Below are 15,317 nucleotides of genomic sequence, written 5' to 3'. Positions count from 1 at the left end.
TTTGTCCGCAGAAAAGAAGGACGAAGGGCTAACGCTCGAAACGTTAGCACTCGAATTTCATTACGATGGCCAAAAGAGAATAATCATAATCTTTAGACTTTCTTTTTGTTACTATTTCGAACATACTGCTATTAATTTTAAAGGATGGGTAGAGGTTCAGTCTTTAATCTTGATCAACAGCGTGAGAACAGTGTTTCAAAGATAGCTTTGCAGTAAATTTTAATCTTGTTCACGAAACAAATAAAATACTGAACAGAAACTACTTCCGGGTCTTCCCCAATCTCGTACCCAGAGTCCCCAGGCTATTTGGTCAGCGGTTGGTCGCCAAAAAATTTTTTTTCTTAATTTAGTGCCTACCCTCATGAAGTACCTACCCTCTCCTGGCGACCAACCGCTGGGCAAAGAGCCTGAGGACCCTGGGTATGAGATTGTGCCTTCAATTAGACTTCTCCAATCAAAAATTCCTCAATCCTTCACTCGGAGAGGGGCCGTCAAGGTCTTACCGTAACTGGACAGTAGAATTAACAGTGATAGCTTGACTTTTGTTCCAACGGTAGTTTATTTTCGAGATAGGACTGACATAAATTCGTCTAGCAGTTAAGGTTGTAATCCCCCAAAAGTATTATATTGACTACGGTTGATTAAATAAGATTTGTACATGGGTCTTCTGTTGATAGAATACAATACGTGTGTTATCAGTAAGGATGCGAAAAGCAATTACAGTGGAAGCGACAGTACTTTGAATAACGCGCAGAAGATTAAAACTTTGTCTTCACACCAAAATCCTACGATCGGAAACACTTGAAGAGAAAACTTGAAGAACTTGAAGAGCCTGATCTAGTTAAACTGGCCTAAATTAAAAGTTATTGAAAGGTGTGTGAAAGAGGCAAACAAGAGTTTCAAAAGTATATGTTATCACATCATACGTTACTATATGTTGCCTAATCATGCCCGTTACTAAAGGGAAAACTAAATTTAAAGAAAGCCAGCAGTAGCTATGACGAACTGTTTAAGGTTACCCTAACAAGTCTAACAAATCGTAAATGATAGAACCTATTAAATAGATTTGTAACCTTAACCGCAATTAATATACTTGGTTAAATAGGAAATTATCCTTTTAAATATTCAAATATGACAAGCGATAAATATTGCCAAAGTTCCCCTAACATGAGATTATCAGACTGTTCAAACGACTGAACATTAAAGATATCAGATATTTAAACTAAAACTAATTCGCCTTTTTATGTACACACAATGGTCAAACATGCTAAAAATTAAATTTCACTGAAAATATTCCTATTTTGTAAAAATCAAACAAATTCATCATAGAAGATACGGGAAAACATTTTAAGAGAAATATTAACGCAAGAACATGACGTTTCAGCCGGCGTCCTCCTGTCGCCGTTATCAAATGCAAATTATTAAGCTTGTAACTTAGAATTTATAGCAGAATTTATTTGCATCAATGGATGCCTAAACATAATGATCCTGTTTTGTTAAAATGACTTTTCAGAGCAAGTGCACTAGAGTGTGATATAGATCCTGATTATCAAGCGCATTCTGGACACTAGAGCTTTTCCCTTTTGCGCATGACTAACGGCGTCTGACGTAGTAAAACCGTGAAGCACTGGGTCGAGAGTGTTTCAAGCGACGATTCACATGCTAGTGAGTCATAAAACTAATATGCACTGTATAGTGTTTGCCTAGTTACTATCTTTTTCCTAATAGTATCTCTGTAATCTCCACAGAAACATCGTTCTCCTCAACATCATCCTTTTGGTTATCATTCTGTGTCTCGAGCTCTTTTTTCAAGTAGCTTCCCATATCCAGTCCAATCAATTTTTCTTTATGACCAAGTCTGCACCCGGCGGGGGAGCAAATTAAGTTGATCGTTCCCCGCAACAGATAAAGACCAGCAATTCCCACAAAATGACAAACCAAGGCACTGGTTATGGGCTTGTCTGCAAAGATAAAAAGGAAGCATGATATTTATCTGATCGTCGTTTTAAAAAGCTGTATGCTCTGTGTGGGAAGTAGACTAGAAATAATCAAAGATTGGGGAGTGGCACCAGGCTCTCTCCCCTGCCAAGTTGGTGATGATGTCATCCGCCCCTGCAAAATCTTCGGGGGATTCCAGATGCGCGTCCCAAGATCCATTCATTCAATCAACGTTGTCCCATATAATCTCGACTCCAATCTGTGAGGTTTGTAGGAAGAAAAGGGTAGTCGGAACTTCGCACTTCCTGTAGTCGATTTCTGTTTTTATCCTCTTTACTATGATACGCTTATATCGCCCGGTCATTTGAATTTTGAAAGTCGGCTTGTTAAAATTCCCACCCCACAAGGCTAAAAAGCCGTTCAAATACACTACTCTAGCGCGGAATAAACGGTCAAATGTACCTCCCCAAATACAAATGATTGTTGGAAACGGGTCGTGATTTACAATTGTTAAAAAATAATTTTCTATTGCTAACGGCAACGTACCGTCTGCGCACTGAAAAATGTAGTAAAAATTGTCTGCTTTTATTTAACAACAAAAAATACGTTCTTGATCTCTTTGCAGGAGTTTCCTGAATAACGACAACGAATTTCTCCGAAATTACCACTGATCTACAAAAATCAGTCCAGATTAGCGCAATAAAGTAAACGCCAACGACGTTCACCTGGCTAATTGATTCAGTCCAAAGTCAACCTATTTGCTTTTCAGCACGAGATGTTCATGATTCTGGGCCCTGCCGAAACGTTATCTTTAGTCATCGAAAACGTTTTAAATATGTAGACATTTGAAAATGGAGCCCTATCGTATCACTGGGACAGTAAAAACGGTAGCCTGCGTGGCAGGCGTTAGATAGGGGAAGGAGAAGCTAGAAGGGGAATCGGACGAGCGCGCAGGTTTCCCTACCTCTGCCCCCTTTACTAGATGAGACTGAACGGAGGAAGGGAAGCTAGCCCTTATCAAAATACCAGCTGTTTGATCAGTGTTTCATCTTTCAAGTTGCTTTATTTAGTCCATTGTTGATCCTGATCTACACGAAGATCCAGATCTCTAAAAATTGCTCTCGTTGTAGAAGTGGTTCTCGGCCAAGTTTATAAGGTAATTCATATGTTATGCAGGTGGCATAATATAGAGGGGAGTGTCGCCTTCGTCTACCTGGGCTAATTTTCTTTGCACAAACAAAACCATTAATTAGTGTGGTAAAAGGTCGTTGAAGGTAACCGTTGTCTCATCACGTGATATTAAGATATTTCGTCGGCCGCATGGTCAGTAGGCCGAGCTTCGCGGATTTAAGTAAATGTTTCTACAAAATTTTAGCTGCATAGGACTATTGCCCCAGGGAGGGGTGGGGGGGATAGGGAAGGTGAAGAAAGAGAATCAAAGCACTAACCTGGAAATACAAAAATATCTTCTAAAATCCATAATCCGGCCCAAGTGGATACGACACCAAACCCAAGAAAGTAAACAAACATCCCTTCCATAACTCGCAGCCACCAGCGATATGGCGGATTCAGTTTCTTTGTTGCTATGACTTCACTCAAAGAATAGCAGATGCTCCAAATAGCAAATCCCAAACTGAGAGCAATAATGGAAGACATAAGGTTGTCGTCTGGTTTTATGGATTCCACAATAATCCAAGTTCCTCGCCAATAGCATATCACCCCAGATCCAATCACAAACACTGTCACAAAGCTATTCAGCATCCTTGTGGCGATATTTGATATTGTGTCCCCTTTCCAAAAATGAGACATCTTGATTCTGAAACAAGTTATTCTCTCAAGAATGTTCACTGAGATATCAACGTTTCTTTCACTGCTACAGTAACCAGGAACAGCTATGACTGAAGATGTTGCCTTCATTGATAAAACGATTAAGAATCCGATACCATGTGACACACAGGCGCTGGTTAGAGAAGCAATTGTGTAATAATCCAGTAGCTTCCACAGTCCCCTCCATGAGTTTACGATCAGAGATGATAGAGGGTAAAACATAGCAACGTACAAGACCGTTTTCGCATTTCTCTCATTCAAAAATGCCTTTAAATAATCCTCCACCAACACTATCAAGTAAATCACTCCAAAACCGGCTGCGTAACTTACCCAGTAGCTAAGAAGTTGATCGCTGGGAAACACGAACAAGTCTGAAATGTACCACGTCCCTCGCCAGTAACTTACTGTCAATAGTGTGATGAAAAATGAAACCAGTAAAAAATTGAGCATCCTTCTCAAAAAGAACAAAGCAGACCATTCCTTCTCGGGTTCGTTGCATCTTGCTCTTTTTTGCTCAGTACTCATCGATTCCACATTACGTGATTCTATTCCGGGTTTCATCGTCTTCTCGCGTGTCTAAAGGATCGTGAATACACATAAATTAAACTGTGTGAATAAACTATTGCAGTTAGTGCGACTTTCGCAAGCTACCAATAACAAGACGCTTTTTAGAGCGTTTTCAGTCGCGGGATGATTGGTTCGATGTAGGCATTAACTTGGAATTGAATGGCTGATTTTCGTGATTGTTACGAGGCGAGCATTGCTTACAAACCTTATCGTCAGCGCTAATTATATTCTGTTCAAACAGAAGAAAGATCCTCGCAGTTAGTACGGAACTTAAGCAGTTGCGAAAAGAAAGCCTGAAAAAATGTCATCGGTTCGAATCCCGTTCAAGCCTGAATTTTGTTCAGACTTTCTTTTCGCAACTGCTTAAGTTGCGTACTAACTGCGAGGATCATTCTCTGTATCACGAATAAAAGAAACAGATTAGTAACCTCTTACAGCCTTGGAACCGAGCGTATTCCATTGTCGACAGACGAAAAAGATTTGGGAGTGTTGATAAGTCATAACCTGTCCTGGCACAAAAATATCATGGCCAAAGTAAAAACCGCAAATAAAGTCTTACGTTGATCAAGAGAGCTTGCGGTACTTGTACCCAACCCCAAGTGCTACTTAAATTATACATTCATATAGTACGGCAGACAACATATTGAATTTGCCTGCCAAGTCTGGTCTCCACATCAACAGTTTTTGATTGACACAATTGAAACAGTTCAGCGATGAGCTACAAAACTGATTTTAAAGGATAGGCCTTACGGAGAGAGACTTCAGGAAATGAATCTTCTCAGTTCCTTGGCCTCGAGGAGACTTTTTATCAGACTTAGTTTTTCTTTTTAAGTGCATGATAGGCCTTTACTTTACGACTTGGATCTGTCTAATTATCTTGTGACAGCTGGCAGTTCTAAATATAATCTCAGACATGCTAATTACCTGTTCAAAATTAGATATGCAAGAACCAATGTTTTACATTTTTTATATCACTTTAGAGTAGCTAAATCATGGAATAATCTGCCATTACATTGAAGAAAAACTGAATCTTCAAAGGAATTCAACTGAGGGTTGTCTAAAATCCTTTCTACACCTGAAGGATATTACTACATTCTCTTGATTTATTCTTTTACTTTTATTATAGTTCTAGTTTAATTACCGGCTGTACATATTGTCTACTTGATTATGTATGTATGTACTTATTGTTGACTTTAGTAGCTGTTTAACTTTTAGTGCCTTAGGTAACCCTTCAGTGAGGAACTTAGGTCCTGTTTAGTGTTTTCCTGTCAATACTTGTTCTTTGTATTGCTAAACTATTAAAAATAAAGAAAGATAAAGATGTATTTACATTCATTTAATTACACTCTGTTTTTTTTTTTTTAAGAACGTCTAATTTTGGAGCTGAGGCTGAACGTTCTTATATTTTTTTGCGATTTGAGGCTGAAAACGTTATACACTACATGTATTTCAGTAAATTAATGAGGACTTGAATAGGAAATCTATCAAAGTGATTATGACAAACCGAGATGTATGTCACCATTGTTAATGTTATACAAAACGTGCCCTTAAAGTGCCCCTAACCCTTCAATTTGTTTTCTTTTGGTAGATGTCCATATCTTTCAAGAACTCATTTTCAAAAAAATTTTTGAGAAATATTGAATCCTTTCTTTTTTTACGAGCGCTAGAAGAGAAGGCAGTCTTGTCGATATTTTCACCTATCGTTCGCATTAGTCCTCCACTCGGCCAAATATGGAGCGTGACGTAAGAAAAGGACATCGTGCAAAAATATCCGAAGATTCGCGGTAATGCTTCAATTGTAAACAGAGAAAATGGTCGGAAAATGTGTGGTTTTTAGATGCAGCAACTCTTGAAATGTAGAGAAAGGAATCAGCATGCATAAGATTCCTTCTGATAACGCTCCGAGGCCTTTTCTTACGTCACAGCGAAGAAAGTGTCGCTTCTCATTGGCTCGTTCCTAATGAGCCCACGAGACAAAAATTTGTCCAGCGGGGCTTAAAGCGCGCAAAAATTTAAAAATTTCAGTAACATTAAGCGCTCGTTAAAAAAAAAGGATTCAATATTTCTGAAAAAAATTTTCGAAAATGAGTTCTTCACAGAAATGGAAATCTACCAAAAGAAAACAAATTGAAGGGTTAGGGGCACTTTAAGTATTTTGGTAAATTTACATTTGTTTCCTTGATTTTATATACAGATTAGCAAAATACTAAAAATGGTTCTTATAAAAACACAGAGTGTAGATTACGAAGTGTCCTCGTTTCATCAAGAAAACAGCAAAGAGAAACAAAGCTTCCCAATTTTGAAAGTTTTAGTAAAAATTGACAACAAAACCTTTTGTCTTTTTTTGGTTAGGTCGATTACCAGTAGCGCTTAGGCATCAGTTCGACAAAGTCTGCAGCGTCACGCACTAGAAATGATAAAGCCCGTCGCACACTAGCCGATTTTTTGTCGGCCGACGAAAAATCTCCACTTGTCGGCTAGTGCGCGGTGAATTCAGACAAGTGTGCGACAAGATCGGGGCTTGTCGGGCGATATCTGATAGTGTTACATCTCAAAACGTCTTGTCGGGCCTTGTCGGCTAGTGTCGGGGCTCCCGCGCGCCTCAACCAATCAGGAAATGTCACGTGATCAAGCGTCTTTTCCAGCATGGCGGAGATCGAACCCGGGAGAGGGGGGGAGGGGGGTACTGGGGTTAAGTTTTGCTGGGTATGTGCCGCTGGCCTCTCAGAGCCCCTGCCCCATTATAGACCCCATCTTAGTCACTTTTTGGGAAAATGTAATTTTCGCGATCCCAACTAAGTCACTTTCTATTTATTCACCTAGTTTCAAGAACGAAATGTAATGCGAGGTGATTGTTACATTTAATAAACAAAAACTTTCTGAACTTTTTAGCCGAGACCACTTTGAATCCCTACTTAATAGAATTTTCTCACCCCAAAAATCCGAAAATGTGCAACCCCATTCTAGTAACTCTATTGAAAATGCGACCCCATTCTATTCAATCCAGTCGTGAAAATGCGACCCCATCCAGCGGCACATCCCCATTAGCCTCTTATAAGGAAGTAAACCCCCCCCCCCCCCGGGAGATCGAAGCTGAGATCAGCGCGGAGATCGAGCAATGGACAAAAAATTGGCTAGTGTGCGGCTAGCTGATGGCCTGACAAGTTTTAAGCCGATTTGACCCCAACAAAAAATCGACTAGTGTGCGGCAGCCTAAACTATGACACCTGGTCTGGTTTCCTTCGCATTGAATTATTCGATCTGTCAGCTGTCATAGCGTAATTTCTTTGCCGTGAACTCTACAATTTCCACCATTTAAACTGTCGAGTACTGCTTAGAAGTTATTCTTTCGATTTACTGCTTTAAAAGAAGGTTTGTTTTCTTTCTGAAAACGGCACAGGCAGACCACCCTCTGTTTGTGTGGTGTAATTGCTGTTTGGAGGAGATGTTAAAGTCGCCTTTTACCTTTATGTTGAAATAAAGTTTCAAGGAAATGTTGATTGAGTTACGCGTGGTGTTTTTTGCCAAAAATATTCTCATTTCGTACAAATCAAACAATTCACTTCATAATAACCTTTAAATTTAAGTTGGGTTTGAACACTAGTTTTATAGATTTGTAACTGTATTTCTAACAAAGTAATTTATTCTAAGCATCTTTTAGTAGTAGTGTTGTTACTGTATTTTATCTCTTTAGTCAGTTATATATCAGCAGCAAATGAGTTTGATAAAAGATCTTTATTATTTGTTAATAATAATAAAAATAGCAACTAGTTGTCACCAGAGAAACCTTGAACAGGACTGCCTTAGCCAAATTTAATCAGCGAGAAATTACACAGCCACGTTATTTTATTCAGCCATCTCATGTTATTGTGTCAATTAATGTTTGTAGCGGGCTTTAAGGGGACTATGTTATTAATTTTTAGCATCACTTCGAAAAGTAACCCCGCTTTACGGACACCCACTTAATACGGACGGCTATGTTTGTCCCGACGAAAAGCTCATATTTCTTTTCTTCAGTTACATTATCCCGCTTAATACAGACACCGGTTAATACGAACAACGGACAATTTTCTGTGCAGACCCAAGAGATACACTCTCACACAAAGTAAACCTCACTTTATGGACACTGTTCATCTCATTAGTGGGTGTGCACTCTATATAAATATGTCTACTATTCAGTACGTCTAGCTGAAGCGCAAAGTGAAAATGTCAGTGCAGAGCAAAGCACTGGAAGAACATTAATTTTGTGCAAGACTATTTAAATTCTTCATTTTAAACTTCAGTTAAAAGTTTTTAAAACTTCTAACCTGCCCACCGCTATCCAGACCTTCTGAACTTAAGTTACAGTTAACACACTTTCTCCTCCACAGAGGCCTATTTCGCGCTCGAGAGGAGACAAATCAGGGACTGGAGAGAGTGAAATAACAAGGAGCGCCCACGCCCCCTTTTACTCCATTTCCGTTTTTCTTCCCATTTCCGACTTTTCTCTCCTTTTTTATGAAGGAACCTCTGCGGAGAAGAGAGGTTAAGACATTAAACACCGCTCTGTTGCTTTCAAATTTTACCCTTGAGTTTTTTTGAGGAAGTATTTTTGTGCGGTTTATGACTATGCGGGAAAAAGAGATCCTAGCAAGGCCTATTGGAATCCAAAAAGAAAATTGGGGGTAACCACGCTTTTTTTTTTAAGAGATAATTAAGCAACAATATTTCTAAAATGTGCCAAAATATAAAGCAATGTATGGGTTTTTTTTCTAAATTGAAGCTTAATTATCTCTGAAAAATGCATGGTTATCCCTAATTTTCTTTTGAGATGCCAAGAGCACATGCTACGTTCTGTTTTCTCCGTATAGGTTTAAACTGCGCAAAAAATTTTCCTGTATAAGCAGGCACCACCCATAGGAAACCCGAGTATCTCGAGATGCGCAGAATGTATGCGCAGTAACTATAGTAGGCACCGTCCTTAATACGGACACTTCTGCACCTCTGCGTGCCCCTTTGGCGTCCTTATTAACCGCGGGGTTACACTGTAAAAATACATTTGCATCAATGGATGCTTAAACATAGTGATCCTATTTTGTTAAAATGACTTTCATACCTTCACACTAATAAGCTTAGCCAGTGTTGCACGCGTAATGAGGGACGGCAAAGGTGAGCGAGAAAAAGTGAGAGAAGAAAGGGGGACTGGGGATTCCCCCTTTCTTCCCTCACTTTTCCCCCCTCCCCCTCCCCGATTACGCGTGCTACACTTGCTACAAGAGGCCATGACTTTCACGTAATAAAAGTGTTTCAGAGCAGGTGCACTAGAGTGTGATATAGCTCATTATCAAGCGAGGGTTTACATGCTAGTGAGTTATACTTAAAATTAATGCGCACTGTATAGTTTTTGCACAGTTACTCATCTTTTTCCTAATTGTCTATCTCTGTAATCTCCACAGAAACATCGTTCTCCTCAACATCATCCTTTTGGTTATCACTCTGTGTCTCGAGCTCATTTTTCAAGTAGCTTCCCATATCCAGTCCAAGTAGTTTTTCTTTATGACCAAGTCTGCACCCGGCGGGGGAGCAAATTAAGTTGATCGTTCCACGTAACAGGTAGAGACCAGCAATTCCCACAAAATGACAAACCAAGGCACTGGTTATGGGCTTGTCTGCAAAGATAAAAAGGAAGCATGATATTTATCTGATCGTCGTCCTAAAAAGCTGTATGCTCTGTGTAGGAAGTAGACTAGTAATAATCAAAGATTAGGGAGTGTCACCAGGCTCTCTCTCCTTTCTCAAGTTGGTGATGATGTCATCCGCCCCTGCAGAATCTGCGGGGGATGCGAGATACGCGTCCCAAGATCCATTCATTCAATCAACGTTGTCCCGTACAATCTCAACTCCAATCTGTGTTAGGAGTGCTTTATTTCTACGTCGAGCACAATTAATCTGTAGTTAGTCACTACTCTGACATGAAAACCAGGGCCCGATGTTCACGTTATCCAGCGCATAAATCGCTCAGTATCCAGCGGATAAAATGCACGGATGGCCCCAGTTCAAAGAGTGGATAAATTTATCCAGTGGATAAATCGCTATCCAGAGGATAAAATGTAGTCCAACCAATACATTTTTTCCGCCGGATAGCGACTTATCCGCTGGATAGAGTTATCCACTCTTTGAACAAACGGGGCCTGACTAATATATATTATGCGCTGGATAGAGATTTATCCACCGGATAAAGTTATCCACTCTTTGAAAAACTGGGACCTGATAATGGCTTTAATTGGGAAATGAGTTAGTATATATATGGTGGGTTTAGGTCTGTAGGAAGAAAAGGAGAGTCGGAACTTTGCAGTTTCCATAATCGATTTCTGCTCATTTTATTTTTTTTTTTAGTTATGCGCTGCTCAATTCGAAACTTCAACATCCCCCCGGGCAACCCTTGGGCATTTGAACTTTTGAAAATGGGCTTGTTAAAATTCCCGCCCCATGGGGCTAAAAATCCTTTCAAAAGCACTGCTCCAGCGCGGAATTTGACGGTCAAATGCACCTCTCCAAACACAAATGATCGTTGGAAACGTTTCGTGGTTTACATTCATTCCAATAATGATTTCCTATTGCCCTGACGGAAATGTACCGTCTGCGCAGTGAAAACGTAGTAAAAATTGTCCATGTTTCTGCTTTCACTTAACAACAAAAATACGTTCTTGATCTCTTTGCAGGAGTTTCCTGAATAACAACAACGAATTTCTCCAAAATTACCACTAATTTACCAAAAGCAGTTCAGATTAATGCAATAAAGCCGGGAATAAAGTAAACGCCAACGACGTTCGCCTGGCTAATTGATGCAGTCCAAAGTCAATCTGTTTGCTTTTCAGCACGAGATATTCATGATTCTGAGCCCTGCCGAAACGCTATCTTTAGTCATCGAAAACGTTTTTTAAATGTAGACATTTGAAAATGGAGCCTTATCGTATCACTAGCTAGAAGGGGAATCGGGTGCGCGAGGGGCCGGGAGCGAAGACGTTGCGCGTTGTGCGCCCGCCCGATTCCCCTCCTTCCTTCCCCTTTCTGGCGCCTGCCACGTAGACCATGAAAAGTAAAGTTCAGATACCCCACCCTCTAGAAGAACTTTCGTGTCAAATACTCTACCCCCCGGACATGGAAATGGTCAAATGCTCGGGTTATGACGAAGGGGGGAGGGGATGCTGAAGGTTCGAACTGATCGGCGCATTGTCTTGCAGACGTTTGTTTTGGCAATCTCAAAAATGCCATTTTTCAGACTCTCACATTCTCTCCATTCCGGCCCTCATTTACCTCCTTGGTTTCCCTGCCTCTGTCCCCTCTACTTGATGAGACTGAACGGAGGAACGGATCAGTGTTTCATCTTTCAAGTTGCTTTATTTAATCCCGATTGCTGGTCCTGATCTACACGAAGATCCAGAGCTCTAAAAATTGCTCCCGTTGTAGAAGTGGTTCTCGGCTAAGTTTATAAAGTAATTCATCTGTTATGCAGGTGGCATAATATACAGGGGAGTGTTGCCTCCGTCTACGTAGGCTAATTTTCTTTGCACAAACAAAACCATTAGTGTGGTAAAAGGTCGTTTGAAGGTAACCGTTGTCTCATCACGTGATATTAAGATATTTTGCTGCATAGGACTATTACCCCAGGGAGAGGTGGGGGGGGGGATGGGGGAAGGTGAAGAAAGAGAATCAAAGCACTTACCTGGGAATAGAAAAATATCTTCTAAAAACCATAATCCGGCCCAAGTGGACACGACACCAAACCCAAGAAAGTAAACAAACATCCCTTCCAGAACTCGCAGCCACCAGCGATATGGCGGATTCAGTTTCTTTGTTGCCATGACTTCACTCAAAGAATAGCAGATGCTCCAAATAGCAAATCCCAAACTGAGAGCAATAATGGAAGACATAAGGTTGTCGTCTGGTTTTATGGATTCCACAATAATCCAAGTTCCTCGCCAATAGCATATCACCCCAGATCCAATCACAAACACTGTCACAAAGCTATTCAGCATCCTTGTGGCGATATTTGATATTGTGTCCCCTTTCCAAAAATGAGACATCTTGATTCTGAAACAAGTTATTCTCTCAAGAATGTTCACTGAGATATCAACGTTTCTTTCACTGCTACAGTAACCAGGAACAGCTTTGATTGAAGATGTTGCTTTCATTGATAAAACGATTAAGAATCCGATAGCATGTGACACACAGGCGCTGGTTAGAGAAGCAGTTGTGTAATAATCCAGTAGCTTCCACAGTCCTCTCCATGAGCTTACGATCAGAGATGATAGAGGGTAAAACATGGCAACGTACAAGACCGTTTTCGCATTTCTCTCATTTAAAAATGCCTTTAAATAATCCTCCACCAACACTATCAAGTAAATCACTCCAAAACCAGCTGCGCAACTTACCCAGTAGCTAAGAAGTTGATCGCTGGGAAACACGAACAAGTCTAAAATGTACCACATCCCTCGCCAATAACTTACTGTCAATGGTGTGATGAAAAATGAAACCAGTAAAAAATTGAGCATCCTTCTTAAAAAGAACAAAGCAGACCATTCATTCTCGGGTTCGTTGCATCTTGCTCTTTTTTCATTCCGGAGTTCAGTACTCATCGATTCCACATTACGTGATTCTATTCCTGGTTCCATCGTCTTCTCGTGTGTCTAGAGGATCGTGAATATATATAAATTAGACAGTGTGATTTTCGCACTACTAATAATAAGACGGTTTTAAGAGCGTTTTCGCGGGATGCCTTGACTTTGAATTCAATGGCTGATTCTCGTGATTGAAGCCGCCGTTACACGTTGAAACGTTTAGCTGAAACTTGTATGCAACGGCACTGGGAAACAAGTTTCAGCAGGCGTTGCACCGTGTAACATGGTCGGTTTCGTGAAACTTTTTCGAACTTCCGTTGAGAGACAAGTTTCACGAAAAGTAGAACAGCTTTCTACTTCTGCAACAGCTCGCAACGGTCGCAGTGGTGATAAAACAAGAGTTTCACCGTCTAACACCACTTCGTTAAACTGGTCTCGTTCGATCTTGCAGGGCCGTTGCAAACAAGTTTCAGCTAAAAGTTTCAACGTGTAACGGCAGCTTTACGAGCATTGATTCTGAGAAACCTTATCGTTCGTTATTCTGGTTACGTAATGTCAGTAAGTTGTAAGATTACGAAGTGTCCTTGTTTCATCAAGAAACAAAAAGACAAACAGAAACAAGGCTTTCCTTAATGAAAAGGTTAAGTAAAAATTGACAACCAAACCTTTATTATTTTTGTTAGGTCGATTACAAGTCTGAAATGCCAGCCGTCTCCTCCCCTTAACCCACAGCCGGGGGCGCGGGAGAGAGAGGGTTATGGAGAGGCGACGGCTGACATTTCAGAAGAGGTCGATTTAGGCCTCAGTTCGATAGAGTCTGCAGCGTCACGCACCAGCAATGATCTTAAGCTATGACCTCTGGTCTAGTTTCCTTTGCATTGAATTATACATAAAATTAAATGCAAGGCTGATCGCACAGCTAAAATAATTTTATTGCCCAATATTTCGGTTAGACAATAGAGAGGTTAAGGACCACGTTTACGGCAAACTGCAAACGGCAGAGATGACCACGTGACCATGTTTATCCTTCATTTGCCGGTCGCTGTTTTCAGTTTCTCAGAAAAATTGAGTGTTTTTGCGTTAGAATTAAAGGCCAGAATTATCTTGTACTATTTTCATCTACGTACTCATATTTTCAAGAAAACATAAACACGAATCTCACGTTTGCCGTTTGCCGTAAACGTGGTGCTTAATCTCTCTAATACTAACCTTCTTCAGGGCGGCAAAAAGCTAAGTAAAAATTGGACAAAAACGGTTACAATATATAAAGACGATACAAATAAAAAGTTGAGATGTGATTGGTTGATAAATAAAGAAAGCTAAAACGTGTACAGTAGACAGATTAAGTTTCATCGCGTCTGTTCATTCCATAGGGTTCAAGAGTCTTGCCCTTGGAAATTAGAAATGCTTCCCTGGCTTTCCGAATGCCGTCTCTGTTGGAGTTAATGAGTTCTAGGGGAATGGGTTCTATGTTGTTGATTGAATGGTAAGGAAGAGCCGGAAGTGATCTGAAACGGCGGTAGGTTGATCAATGTGACGTTGTTGAAGGGCTTTTTCGATTGCGCGTCTGTGTTTGCCAAATCTGTCGCTTAGATGTCGTTTAGTCTCTCCTATGTATTGTACCTTGCATTTGGAGCACTGTATCATGTATATGAGATTTGAAGATGAGCACGTGATGTGATGTCGTATGGATCTGTGTTCGTTTGTAGAGAAAAAGGTGTAAAATGCAGTTCCCTCCGTAATAAAGGGACACGTTTTGCACCTATTTCTGTTACAACGGAAAGCTCCCGGTGTCTTGGGGGGTGGTCTGCGGTGTTTGGCCTTGACTAATATGTCACGTAGGTTGTTGCATCGGCGAAACGGTATGAGAGGAGGAGAAGGGAATGCTGCTTTGAATTATACAATCTGTTTGTCACGAGACACGGGTGGCACCGAGCCGTTACAAACATGCCAGCGTCGCGCACAGGCTAGTTTCGTGGTTATTTAGACAGTGAGAATACTACGGTCAACCATTCGACATTACACTCAGCTATTTCACGCATTGCTAATTCATTTCAGGTTACACTGTACCATTCGTGATTACAATGTGTTGTTTGAACACTGGAAACTAATCCATTCTCATTTTGACTGTTCTACATTCATTGCAAATGAAGGGTGAGCTATTCACACTTTGTCTCAACTGTTTAATTATTTCATGTTCCACCTCGATATGAGTTGCTAGTCTGTTTGTGTCTTGGCTAGACCGTTTCGTTTTACACTTTCCTATTCCAGTATAGAAAGTTGAACAGTTCGTACTTTGGCTTTACCACTATTTAATTGTCTGTGCTATTTTGTAATTGACACTTGAACCATCTCTTTCTTGTCTGTACCGTTTGAAATTCATGT

General features: G+C 40.4%; 2 protein-coding genes across 3 annotated transcripts; both read right to left on the bottom strand.

The window, feature by feature from the left end:
* Positions 1–304: 304 nt before the first annotated feature.
* On the bottom strand, positions 305–7,352 carry LOC146470034 (uncharacterized). 2 transcript variants are annotated; one of them, XM_085122133.1, is made up of 4 exons: positions 6,478–7,352; positions 4,892–5,878; positions 3,387–4,341; positions 305–1,961 (listed from the first exon to the last, which is right to left on the bottom strand). In XM_085122133.1, the coding sequence occupies exons 2-4, from the start codon at positions 4,949–4,951 to the stop codon at positions 1,711–1,713; spliced, it is 1,266 nt and encodes a 421-aa protein (XP_084978259.1). In that variant the 5' UTR covers positions 4,952–5,878; positions 6,478–7,352; the 3' UTR covers positions 305–1,710. The 2 variants fall into 2 exon arrangements, with proteins under 2 accessions (XP_084978259.1, XP_084978260.1); XM_085122134.1 differs by lacking the exons at positions 4,892–5,878; positions 6,478–7,352 and adding an exon at positions 4,538–4,721 and having other exon boundaries at positions 307–1,961.
* Positions 7,353–8,048: 696 nt separating this feature from the next.
* LOC146470033 (uncharacterized) lies at positions 8,049–13,335 on the bottom strand. The gene is made up of 2 exons (XM_085122135.1): positions 12,038–13,335; positions 8,049–9,980 (listed from the first exon to the last, which is right to left on the bottom strand). Exons 1-2 carry the CDS (start codon positions 12,984–12,986, stop codon positions 9,739–9,741), a joined length of 1,191 nt encoding a protein of 396 aa, XP_084978261.1. The 5' UTR covers positions 12,987–13,335; the 3' UTR covers positions 8,049–9,738.
* Between the last annotated feature and the right edge of the window lie 1,982 nt (positions 13,336–15,317).

This window comes from Pavona decussata, unplaced genomic scaffold (assembly GCF_977016875.1).
Source record: "Pavona decussata unplaced genomic scaffold, jaPavDecu1.1 SCAFFOLD_114, whole genome shotgun sequence".
NCBI lineage: Eukaryota > Metazoa > Cnidaria > Anthozoa > Scleractinia > Agariciidae > Pavona > Pavona decussata.
This window is presented reverse-complemented; position numbering and strand designations above follow the sequence as displayed.

Excerpts from the sequence above, each read along its gene's own strand:
- LOC146470034 (XM_085122133.1), bottom strand. The coding sequence starts at position 4,951 with ATGTATAATTTAAGTAGCACTTGGGGTTGGGTACAAGTACCGCAAGCT. Across the intron at positions 4,342-4,891 it reads CGCAAGCTCTCTTGATCAAC|ACACGCGAGAAGACGATGAA; the intron begins GTAAGACTTTAT and ends ACGATCCTTTAG. Across the intron at positions 1,962-3,386 it reads AGATATTTTTGTATTTCCAG|ACAAGCCCATAACCAGTGCC; the intron begins GTTAGTGCTTTG and ends TTATCTTTGCAG.
- LOC146470033 (XM_085122135.1), bottom strand. The coding sequence starts at position 12,986 with ATGGAACCAGGAATAGAATCACGTAATGTGGAATCGATGAGTACTGAA. Across the intron at positions 9,981-12,037 it reads AGATATTTTTCTATTCCCAG|ACAAGCCCATAACCAGTGCC; the intron begins GTAAGTGCTTTG and ends TTATCTTTGCAG.